At 70.7% G+C, this 10,778-nt stretch overlaps 4 protein-coding genes across 8 annotated transcripts in view; 3 read left to right on the top strand and 1 right to left on the bottom strand.

Moving 5' to 3' along the window:
* Positions 1–823: 823 nt before the first annotated feature.
* Positions 824–2,823, top strand: ARF3 (ADP ribosylation factor 3). Of its 3 annotated transcripts, none has more exons than XM_027668499.1 (4): positions 824–1,064; positions 1,178–1,518; positions 1,811–1,993; positions 2,268–2,823. In XM_027668499.1, the coding sequence occupies exons 1-3, from the start codon at positions 917–919 to the stop codon at positions 1,970–1,972; spliced, it is 651 nt and encodes a 216-aa protein (XP_027524300.1). In that variant the 5' UTR covers positions 824–916; the 3' UTR covers positions 1,973–1,993; positions 2,268–2,823. The 3 variants fall into 3 exon arrangements, with proteins under 3 accessions (XP_027524300.1, XP_027524299.1, XP_027524301.1); XM_027668500.1 differs by having other exon boundaries at positions 831–1,064; positions 1,178–1,288; positions 1,394–1,518; positions 1,811–2,823; XM_027668498.1 differs by having other exon boundaries at positions 1,811–2,823.
* Positions 2,824–4,309: 1,486 nt separating this feature from the next.
* FKBP11 (FKBP prolyl isomerase 11) lies at positions 4,310–6,322 on the top strand. Its single transcript, XM_027668528.1, is given in 7 exon segments — positions 4,310–4,430; positions 4,896–4,961; positions 5,636–5,723; positions 5,818–5,851; positions 5,937–5,991; positions 5,993–6,008; positions 6,088–6,322. Coding segments are annotated over 7 exon segments (594 nt in total). The 5' UTR covers positions 4,310–4,313; the 3' UTR covers positions 6,306–6,322.
* A 188-nt stretch (positions 6,323–6,510) lies between these two features.
* Positions 6,511–9,732, bottom strand: CCDC65 (coiled-coil domain containing 65). Of its 3 annotated transcripts, none has more exons than XM_027668525.1 (9): positions 9,690–9,732; positions 9,330–9,463; positions 8,702–8,869; positions 8,462–8,631; positions 8,202–8,340; positions 7,919–8,116; positions 7,276–7,494; positions 7,040–7,192; positions 6,511–6,938 (listed from the first exon to the last, which is right to left on the bottom strand). In XM_027668525.1, exons 2-9 carry the CDS (start codon positions 9,453–9,455, stop codon positions 6,714–6,716), a joined length of 1,398 nt encoding a protein of 465 aa, XP_027524326.1. In that variant the 5' UTR covers positions 9,456–9,463; positions 9,690–9,732; the 3' UTR covers positions 6,511–6,713. The 3 variants fall into 3 exon arrangements, with proteins under 3 accessions (XP_027524326.1, XP_027524327.1, XP_027524325.1); XM_027668526.1 differs by having other exon boundaries at positions 9,668–9,691; XM_027668524.1 differs by lacking the exon at positions 9,690–9,732 and having other exon boundaries at positions 9,330–9,599.
* A 190-nt stretch (positions 9,733–9,922) lies between these two features.
* Positions 9,923–10,778, top strand: part of RND1 (Rho family GTPase 1) — a 3,218-nt gene continuing 2,362 nt past the window's right edge. The window contains exons 1-2 of the mRNA XM_027668527.1: positions 9,923–10,085; positions 10,172–10,259. Coding sequence (XP_027524328.1) covers positions 9,966–10,085; positions 10,172–10,259 — 208 coding nt within the window. The 5' untranslated portion in view covers positions 9,923–9,965. The remainder of the gene's footprint in view (positions 10,086–10,171; positions 10,260–10,778) is intronic.

Here is a 10,778-nt window from a genome sequence, read left to right as displayed (position 1 = left end):
GGGGGGGGGGGGAGGGTCAGGGGGGGGGGGGGCGGCGCGGGCCCGGGCACCGTTCACGGGGGCGGGGGCAGGGGGGGCCCCGCGCCGCACCGCGGGGGGATGCGGGGCGCGGGCATCGCCGGGGGGTGGGATGGGGGGGGGGACACACGCGCGCACAGGGGGGGTCGGCACCGCACCGGCGCGGGGGAAGGGGGGGGCGGCTGCAGCGCGTGCGGGGGTTCCCGGTGCGGCGGGGGGTGCGGAGCCCCGGGAGCGGAGGGGTGGGGAGGGAGGGGGTCGTACCGGGGGGACGGGGGGGGGGATGCGGTGCGGTGCGGCGGGCGGGGGCGGGGGGCGATGCGGCGCGGGGGGGCGGCGCAGTGCGGGGAGGGGGATGATTTGGGAGGATGGGGGGTGGTGTGAGATGGGGGACGAGGTGAATTCGGGGGGTCCCGGGGGCGGGCGGCTGCACACGGATCTGGAGGGGGGGCTGGCTGCGGTGCGGGGAGGGGGGCGATGAGGGTCCCTCCGGCGAGACTGCGGTGATGGGGGGATCGTGCGGGGGCTGGAAGTGCAGAGGGGGGGTCGGGGACGGGGGGGCTCTGCTCCCCCCGAGTAGGGCGCGATCTCTGCCTCAGTTTCCCCCTGTGCAGCACCCTGGGCTGTCCCCTTGCAGGGTGGACCCCTCCTGCTTACAACCCCCCCATATCGAGCTGCACACAGGGACACCCCCACGGAGTGCTGACCCACTCCTCAGCCCCTTACTTGGGGTCCCCCAAGCCCTGCATTCCCCCGGGACGTGGGGCTCCCCCATCCCCGCAGCCCCCCCTGGAGCACGGGGGATCCCTACAGCCCCCTCCCTGCAGATTTCAGGGCCACCCCCAGCCTGCCCCGTGCCCCCGCAGGATCCGGCCTCGGAGCCAGCGCCGCCGTCACCATGGGCAACATCTTCGGGAACCTGCTGAAGAGCCTGATCGGGAAGAAGGAGATGCGGATCCTGATGGTGGGGCTGGACGCCGCCGGGAAGACCACCATCCTCTACAAGCTCAAACTGGGGGAGATCGTCACCACCATCCCCACCATCGGTGGGTGGGGTTGTGGGGGCACCGAGCGCGGACCCCTCCCCATCAGGGCTCTCCTCTGAGGGGGGCTCGTGGCTCCCCGTGCCTCAGTTTCCCTCTGCTGTCGCTCCCCGCAGGGTTCAACGTGGAGACGGTGGAGTACAAGAACATCAGCTTCACCGTGTGGGACGTGGGTGGGCAGGACAAGATCCGGCCCCTCTGGAGGCATTACTTCCAAAACACCCAGGGTACGTGTCCTGGGGGGGACATGGGGTGGGGGACACGGGGTGAGGGTGGCCGAGGGGACCCCGCCAGCACCAGGGACCCCACCAGTGCCCGCTCCTGTCCCCCAGGGCTCATCTTCGTGGTGGACAGCAACGACCGGGAGCGGGTGAACGAGGCGCGGGAGGAGCTGATGCGGATGCTGGCGGAGGATGAGCTGCGGGACGCCGTCCTGCTCGTCTTCGCCAACAAGCAGGTGGGTCTGGGGGCGGGCAGGGCCCCCGTGGCGGGGCTGAGACTGTCCCCAGGGCATCAGGGCTGTGCCAGGAGTGTGCCCACCCCCGGGGTGTCAGGGCTGGTATCTGGCCCCCGCTGTGGCAGGACTGTGCCCATGCCCGTGGTACCAAGGCTGGGGTCAAAGAGACCCCACGGCAGGACCGTGTCCATCCCTGTGGCATCAGGGCTGGTGCCAGCCCCCAGGGCAGGGCCGTGCCCATCCCCGTGGTGTCATGGCCAGCACGTGATGCCCTTCCCTGTGCCCCCCCCAGGACCTGCCCAACGCCATGAACGCGGCGGAGATCACGGACAAGCTGGGGCTGCACTCCCTGCGCCACCGTAACTGGTACATCCAGGCCACCTGTGCCACCAGCGGGGACGGGCTCTACGAGGGCCTCGACTGGCTCGCCAACCAGCTCAAGAACAAAAAGTGAGGGGGGGCCACCCCGTGCCCCCCCGGCCCCCTCCCCCAGGGCCATGCCAGGGCCCCCCCGGCCGCCCCCTCCCCACCCCGGCTGGGTTTTGCTTTCTTCTGGCACCGGTTGCTGTGGGGTTTTTCGCCTTTTTTGGGGTCCCCCTGGTTCCCCTCGGATCTCGTGTGTGCGTGCGTGGAATTAGAGCTCTATATAACGCCCGGGGGGGCGGGGGCAGAGCCCCAGGAGAGGAGGGGGGGCTGGGGGCTGGGGGAGTCCCCTTGGCACTGCCCTGACCGGGGGGGGGCCAGGGACACCCCGTCCCCATGCATGTCCCTGCACCCCTCGCCTTCCTCTGGACCAAATGTGGGGGCAGCGGGGCCGTGGGGGGGATTTGGGACCATACACCCCCCTCCTCCCTCCCAGCACCCCCTCCTGGCCCTGAGTGCCCCCCCCCGGGGGTCCCACACGTCCCCGGCCCCCCCCCATGTCACTTCGAGGCAGGTCTCCTCCCCGCAGCGCGACCCTAATGGAGTGGGGGGGACACGAGGCTGCTGGGACCCCCAAGGTCCCCCTGGCCGTGCCCCCCCCTCACCCGGCCGCCTGTCCCCACCCCCTCCATGCCAGCATAGTGATTGTATGTCCCTGCCCCTCACAGACAGACGGTGTCCCCCCCTCCCGTGCTGTCCCCCCCCCAGCACCGTATTTATACCCCCGGTCTGTGCTTGGTGTGACGTGTCGCTGCGGCTCTGCCCCGTCCGGGGACGTGTGTTCTCCCCCCCCCCTTCCCAGCCCCCCCCCCCCCCACACCTGAGACGGTGGGTGACCCCCTCCCAAACCCCCCCCCTTGGATATTAAACATGTTTTATGTAGCGCTGCCCCTCGTCTCTTCTTCCGCAGCCCCCCCGGCGCGGGGGTCCCGCGGAGGGGACGGTGATGGACAGCCCCGGGCTGCCTTTAATTAGAAAGAGCTTAACAGGGGCGAGGGGAAGGGGGGGGGGGCTGGCAGGGGGCGAGGGGGGCCCCCCCCTCCTTCCCAGGCTCATCTTTAGGGGAATATTGGATGAAATGGCAAATCCCATTAGTGCTAATCCCAGCTGGGGCGTGGGGACGGTGCCAGCGCCGGGCGCGAGTGGGGGCTCGGTCCCCCCGTGTCACCCCCCAGCCCTGTGTCACCCCCCCCCCCCCATAAGTCAATGGGGGGGACTGAGTCACATTTGGAGCCAGCGCTGCCATCCCCATCCCTGTGTCCCCTCTGGGCTGCTGGCTGGGGGGCTGCTCTTGGCTGGGATGATGACACCGGGGGGGGGGGTCAGACTGGGGGTGTCCGGGGGTCCCCGGTGGGTGGGATCCGCAGAGATGACACCGGGGGGCTGCAGTGGGGGTGATCGGGGCTCCCCGGTGGGGGGGGCAGCGGAGCCGGCACCGGCGCGTTCCCACCGGCCGGACCGACGGCTTTGTGCGGCGGGGGCTGACCCGGCGCCCCTAATCCCATTAGCGCCCCGGGCCCCGCCGCCAGCCCGGCTTCCCCACCTCTCGGCAACCGGGGCTGGTATGTGGGTGCGCCGGTGGGGCCGGCGTGCCGATGCCGTCGTCCGGGAGCTGCACCGGGACCACCACCGGCGTCAACGGGGCCACCGTCCGGGAGCTGTACCGGGGCCAGTGCCACCACTTGCTGGCAACGGGGCCATCACTGCTGGCACGGGGCGAGGGATCCGTGTGTCGGTGTGACCCCCTCAAACCGGGGGTACTCCGCGGGCTGGGGACCCCCAGGCGCAGGGACGGCGATGTTTGGGGCGGGTTCGGTCCCACCGGGACCCAATCGAGCCCCCGGGTCCCCCGTTCGGGCTCGGCTTCCCTTGGAGCTGGAAGGGGAGCTGAGGTGCCAGGAAAAGGGATGCTCTGCACCCGCTGGGGGCCGGGGAGGGGTCCCGGGTCCCGGTGGGCGCCGGTTCCCCCGGGCGGTGCTGCCGCCTGCTGGCACCGGCGGCGACGGGACACCGGGAGCTGTACCCGGGGAACGGGCCCCCCGGTCCCGAATCCCGCCTGGACCCCCACCCGGACCTCCACTATGACACCCACCCGGGACAGTGCCCGGGCAGAGGCGGACCTCGGTGCCGGCCGGGCTGGGTGGCACCCGGTGGCACCGGCTGGCACCGGAGCGCACGCGTGGCACCGGGCACCGACAGAGCGGCCGGTCCCGGGGACACCCCCTGTCCCCCCACCCCTCCGGGGCTCGGGGGCAGCCGCGGGTGCCCGTCCCGGGGCCGGTCCCGGGGCGGGGGGCGGTCCCGGGGGCGGGTCCCGGGGCGGGAAGGGCGGTCCCGGTGCCGGTCCCGGTTCCTCCGCCGCCAGCCCGGCCATGCCGTCCCCCGCCGCGCTGCTGCTCCTGGCGCTGCTGCTGCCGCCGCCGCCGCTCACCCGCGCCGCCGAGAGCGAAACCGAAACCGGCGCCCGGGAGCTGCGGCTGGAGACCATTGTGAGCACCGGGAAGGGGCGGGAGAACCGGGAGGCACCGGGGACCCCCGCGGCCCCTTCGGGCGGGGAGCTGGGACCGGCGGGGCACCGGCGGGACGCTGGCGGAGGGCGGAGGCACCGGAGGGGGACGGGGGCACCGGCGGGGAACGGGGCACCGGCGGGACGCTGTTGCTCGGGGGGCACCGGAGAGCCCGGCCTGGGCACGGGGGGCGAGGGGGCACAGCGTACCGGGAGGACCGGGCTGCGGAACGAGTGCGAGCCGGGGGGCACCGGGAGGACCGGACCGCCACGGGGGGGGCACGGGGAGGACCGGGCTGCGGGGAGGAACGCGGCGCACCGGGAGGACGGGGGAGCCGGGGGGAGAGTCCGGTTCGCGGAGAGCTCGGGGGACACGTGGGCACGGGGGGTGCGCGGACCCCGAGGCGAGGGGGCCCCGTCCCGGTTCCCAGTGACCCCCCCGTTGCAGGTGCCCCCCCCCGAGGGCTGCACGGAGCTGTCGGCGCCGGGGGACACGGTGCACATCCACTACACGGTGCGGGCGGGCGGCGGGAGGAACACGTCAGCACTGCGCTCCCGCGGGCGGGGCGGGGGGCACCGGCACGGGGGGGGGGCTCGGCCGGCACCGGGGGTGGTACCGGGGTGGACACTGGGGTGGCACCGTGGTGGTACCGGAGTGAGTGTAGGGGTGGCACCGGGGTGGGCATAGGGACGGCACAAGGGTGGGCGTGGGGGTGACGACAGGGTGGCACTGGAACTGGGATGGGGACAGCGTCAGGATGGGCTCTGGGTGGCACCTGGACTGGCACAGGGGTAGCACTGGGGTTGGCGGCCTGGGGATGGCACTGGGGTGGGCTCTGGGGGAGCACCTGGGAAGGCACAGGGGTGGCACTGGGGCTGGTGTGGGAGAACCCGAGTATGGGCATGGTTGGCACTGGGATCAGCCCGAGGATTGCCCTGAGAATGGCCTTGGCACTGCAAGCGGTGGGGATGTCCCCAGGATGGCACAGGGGTGGCACAGTAGGGAACACCAGAACTGGGATCAGCACAGGGATGGCACAGGGCGGGCACTGGGATCAGCACCAGAGCAGGAGTGGGATGATACTGGGACCCGCATGGAGAAAGCACCGGGGCTGCATCCCCAGGGGTGACCACGGCTGTGACTGTGTCCGTGTGTCCCGGCTGTGACTGTGTCCGTGTGTCCCGCAGGGCACCCTGGAGGATGGGCGGATCATCGACTCCTCCCTGAGCCGGGACCCGCTCCAGGTGGAGCTGGGCAAGCGCCAAGTGATCCCCGGTGAGTGGGGGCAGAGGGGATCGGGGTGGGGGGTGAGGGGTACCCAGGGTGCCCCCAGCCGGCCCCACTCACCCCTCTCCCCCCTCTCCTGCAGGCCTGGAGCAGAGTCTGCTGGACATGTGTGTGGGGTAAGCGGGGATGGGGGGCACGGGGGTGGGCAGCGTCCCCCCACTGTGTCCCCCCCACGTGGCACCGACGGTCTCCCCGTGGCAGGGAGAAGCGCAGAGCCATCATCCCCCCTCACCTGGCCTACGGCAAGCGGGGCTCCCCCCCCCACCATCCCAGGTGAGTGCAGCCCTCGGGGTCCCCCTGAGGTCCCCCCCAAGCCGCTGTGGCCCCCGCTCAGGCCGTGCCCCCCTCGCAGGTGACGCAGTGCTGCGGTTTGAGGTGGAGCTGGTGGGGCTGTCCCGGGCCAGTTACTGGCAGAAGGTGGTGAACGAGGTGGTGCCGCTGCTGTGCCTGGGGCTGGTGCCAGCGCTGCTGGGGCTCATCGGGTTCCACCTGTACCGCAAGGCCAGCAGCCCCAAGCTCTCCAAGAAAAAGCTGAAGGAGGAGAAGAGGAACAAAGCCAAAAAGAAATAAAACCTTCCCCCTCGGCATCTGTGGCTGCTCTGACCGGGACAGTGGTGGGGATGGAGCAGAGGGAAAGGGCTGTGCACCCCCCCAGCTCCCTGCCTGCTCCAGGGCCTTGGTGGGTCACGTCAGACCTGAGTGGAAGGTGACAGAGCCCCCCCCTCCCCCTCAGTGAATCCCAGAAATAAGACCCTGGAGCACATTTTTGGGGCAGTTTTGCTCTTTTATGGCATCTCCAGGCAGTGACAGTCCCTGGTGTCCCCAGGCACCAGGCAGGTCCCTGGTTTGCCCGTGGGGGGTCTCAGCTGGAGCCGGCAGAGCCGAGGACGGTGTCTGGGGGGGTGACCCCTCCCTGGAGGCTCTCGGGGTGTGCTGTGTCCTGATGTCCCCGAGCGCGGCCCCGCCCCAGCTCGGGGCTCATTTCTGGGGACGTGGCTCTTGCTTGGTGGCGAGGAGGGGGTCGAGGTCTTTGAGCACCTTCCGGCTGACTGAGACCCCCGCCAGGTACTGCTGGAGCAGCTCCCGCAGGTGCCGGTTCCTTTTTGCCAGGGCCGCCCGCGTCTGCTCCAGCACCTTCTCCTCCAGCTTCGCCTTGTTGAACCTCTGCCAGAACCTCTCCAGCCCCACGTAGTCCTGCGCGGCCTGGGGGGAGGGAGGGACGAGAGCTGGGGGGTCCTCAGGGCCGGATCCCGACCCTTGTTCCCTGTGGGCACATCCAGGACCCCCGGGCAGTGCCTCCTCACCTGTGCCAGGGGCTCCACGGGGGTCTCCTCCAGGACTCTGCGGGCGTCCTGCAGCTCCCCCTCGGCCAGCGAGGAGGGGTAGAAGGGCAGCACCTTCTCCTCCTCCGTCTCCAGCCTGCGGCACATCTCGGCCAGGCGCAGGATGCGCTGGGCCTGGGGGGGGTAACACAGGGAAGGGCAGGTGGGAGGGGACACCGGGACACCGGGATGTCCCCCCTCGGCACTGCCGGGCTCACCTTCTCCACCACCCGCAGCAGCGCCTTGAGGGCAGCCCCGCTCTGGCAGCTGAGCGTGGCCAGGTCGGCGCGAGCCGCGGCCACCGCCCGGGTCACCTCCTTGCGGAGCTCCTGGAGCTGCCGCAGGGCCTCTTCCTTCCCCTCCCGGGCCCGCTGGATCTGCTCCTCGCTCTCCCGGGCGTGAGCCACGATCTGGGCCCTGGTGGCCGCCACTGTGTCCTGGTAGAACAGGGGGTTGGGTGCCGGGGAAAATGTGGGAAGGCTGGTGGGGCACTGGAATGGGCTGGTCAGGGCAGTGGTGGATGTGCTGTCCCCTGGGAGTGTTCAAATAACGGCTGCATGTGGCACTTGGGGACGTGGTTCAGTGGTGGCCTTGTTAGTGTTGGGTTGATGGTTGGACTCGATGGTCTCAGAGGCTTTTCCAGCCTTAACAATTCCATGATTTTATGAGCCACAGCTCAGGTGCTGCAGCACAAGCTCTTTGGGGGGCCCCTGCTTAGCCCAGCCCGTTGTCACGTTGTTAATGGCTGGACTCGATGGCCTTGGAGGCTTTTCCAGCCTCAACAGTTCCGTGCTTCCATGGGAAGCGAGCAGTGGGCAGGGGTGTCCCTGCTCCCACAGCCACCCAGCTCCCTGCCAAAACCTGGAGCTTCTGCAGCTTCTGCGACTGCTCCTCGATCTCCCGGGAGCTCCTCTCACACTTCCTCAGCAGCTCCTTGAACTCGACCATCTTGTGCTCCGTGGCCTCATTGTAGCTCTGCCGGGCCTTCTGGATCTGCTTCCACAGCCCCTCCAGCCTCCCCACCAGCTGCAGGCGGCTGTACTGCTGCTCCTGCCAGCTCTGGGGACACACAGGGGGTGACCTGCCGCCCCCAGACCTCCCTCTCCAGCCCTAAAGCCCCCTGGTCGCTCCCTCCTGCCCCTGCCTTGCTTTTGATGTCGTCCCGGGCGCTCTGGAAGCCCAGCGTGGCCTCGTGGTCGGTCCTGGCGTGGTCCTGCTCCGTGGCCAGCGCCATGTCCTCCAGACACCAGCTTTCCCACTCCTGCTGCTTCAGGATGATCCTCCTGCAGGGACACACAGGGGGGCACAGGGGTTCCCTCCCCGGCAGAGGCTCAGCCTCACCCCGGGACACCCCCCGGGCGCCACTGCTGCCCCGTCCCCCTTCTCCCCCCAGAAATCCCGCACCTCTCAGTCTCAAACTCTGCCTTCAGGGCGCCCACCTGGGCAGCAAACCCCTCTTCCAGGTAGCCCAGGCGGCAGCGCTGGAGCTGCAGCAGCTGGTCCGTGAGGCTCAGGTGGCTGCGCAGGGCGCGGCTCTGCTGCTCCTCCGCCTCCTCCAGCTCCCTCAGCAGCGCCTGGGGAGTTTAGGGGGGGGTCACAAGCGTCCCCTGCGGCCCCCCCCGGCCCCGCTGGCCCCGCAGCCACCTCGATGACGCCGTCCTTGCAGTCCATGACCTGGGAGAAGGTCTGGCTGAGGGTCTCGATGTCCCCGCGCAGCTCCTGGTCCTTGGCGTGCCGCAGCGCCGAGCGCCACAGCGTCCGCAGCTTGTGGAGCCCCCCCGAGCTGAGCTGCTGCTCCCGGGACAGCTTGTCCTGCGGGGGGGGGCCGGGGAGGTGTGGCAGGGGGGCTGCCCACCCAGGGTGATGAGGGTATTGCCTGGGGGAAGGTGGTTTGGGGAGCTTGGAGTGGGAGAGGGTGGCAAGTCTGGAGATGGGGGTGAGTTGGGGGGAAATGGGCTTAGGGGAGCTCTGAGGGGGAGATGAGGGTGGGCAGGGGGCGATGGGGGACTGGGAAGGGTATGGTGGGGAGATTGGAATGAGCCTGGGGATCTCTGGAGGGAGAGATGGTGATGGGTGGGGGAAAAACAGGCCTAGAGGGGGAGATGGGAGTGGGCAAGGGGCGATGGGGGGCTGGGGAAGGAGATGGGAGCGAGCTCGGGGGGGCTGGAGATGAGGTTGAGCAGGGGAAAAGGGGGCTGGGGGAGCCCTGGAGGGATCCTGGAGGTTTGGGGGGGAATTGTAGTGGGGGCGTCGCTGCAGTGGGGTCCCGGACCTGCAGGAAGCGGGTGAGCAGCTCCCGCCTGGTCTTGGCCGCCTCCTCCTCGGCCAGCGCTTGGCTCTGCAGCAGCAGCAGCTCGGCCTCGGCCGCCCCGGGGGCGCCGGGACGGGCCCCCGCCATGGTTGGACCTGGGATCCGTTGGTAGGGGTGGGAGGATGCTCGGGGGGGGCCCAGTGGTGGCTCCTCCAGGGCCCACCCAGGCCCGTTTCCCCCTGTTCATCCCCCCTCTACCCCTCCAAGGACCCTCCCGGCCTCATCGCCCTCTGCCCACCCCCATCTGCCCCTCCAGGACCCTCCATCTCCCCCTTTCTTTGGATCCCCCCTCCCGGTACCGGCCCCGCTCCCGCGTCCCACCGGTCTCCCAGCAACGGCCACTTCCGCTCCCAGCGCTCCAACTTCCGCCCTCGCCCGCGCGGGCGCCCCCTGGCGGACCGGAGCGGGTCCCGCGGGTCCCACCTCTCCGCCATTGGCCGACGCTCCGGGTGCCCCCGCGGTGATTGGCTGGCGGGCGCCGCCGTGGGCGGGACCCGGCGACGTCAGCGTCGTATATAAGGTGCCTGCGGCGGCGGGGCGCAGGGCGGTGGGCGGGCGGGAGCGTGAGGGGAGTTTTTCGCGCGCGGTGCCGCCGCCATGCGGGAGCGGAGGCCGGCACCGGCCGCCCCGGCCCGCTGCAAGCTGGTGCTGGTGGGCGACGTGCAGTGCGGCAAAACGGCCATGCTGCAGGTGCTGGCCAAGGACTGCTACCCCGAGGTGAGCCGGGGCAGCCACCGGGAGCCGGCACCGCGCACCGGGTGGTTGGACCGGAGCGGGCGCTGACGGTGCCGGTGCCGTTGCAGACGTACGTGCCCACCGTGTTTGAGAACTACACGGCGTGTCTGGCCAGCGAGGAGCAGCGGGTGGAGCTGAGCCTCTGGGACACCTCCGGTACCGGGAGGGGGACACGCGGTGCATGTACGGGGGGCTCCGGTACCGGGAGTGCAGCCCCGGTCCCGGTGGGGGTGATGGAGGTATTTGGTGGTCTGAGGGCTCGGGGGGCTGTAGGACTGCGGTTTGAGGAGGGCTGCAGTGGGGACGTCCCTACAGTGGGGTGTATTGGGGTCCCGGGGGTGTTTTGGGGTCCCTGCAGCGTGGGGGGGTTGATGGCCGCAGTGGCGTCCTGGGGATGCTTTTTGGGGTCCCGGACGTGTTTTGGAGTCCCTGAAGGGGGGGCCTGGTGGGCCCAGTGCGGTCCCTGCGGTGTTTTGAGGTCCCAGCAAAGGGGGGCTTGTTGGCCGCAGTGGGGACCCCTGGGGGGGCTTCAGGTCTGCGGTCGCATCCCCGAGTCCGGGGGGCACAGGGACCGACCCCGCGGTGGGGGCACAGACACGGACGGGAGGGGGTCACACAGGGCTGAGCCCCTTCCTTTGGGGGGTCCCCCATCCCGCTGAGCCCCCCAGAGGGAGC

Source organism: Corapipo altera, unplaced genomic scaffold (genome assembly GCF_003945725.1).
Source record: "Corapipo altera isolate COAL_440 unplaced genomic scaffold, ASM394572v1 290, whole genome shotgun sequence".
NCBI lineage: Eukaryota > Metazoa > Chordata > Aves > Passeriformes > Pipridae > Corapipo > Corapipo altera.
This window is presented reverse-complemented; position numbering and strand designations above follow the sequence as displayed.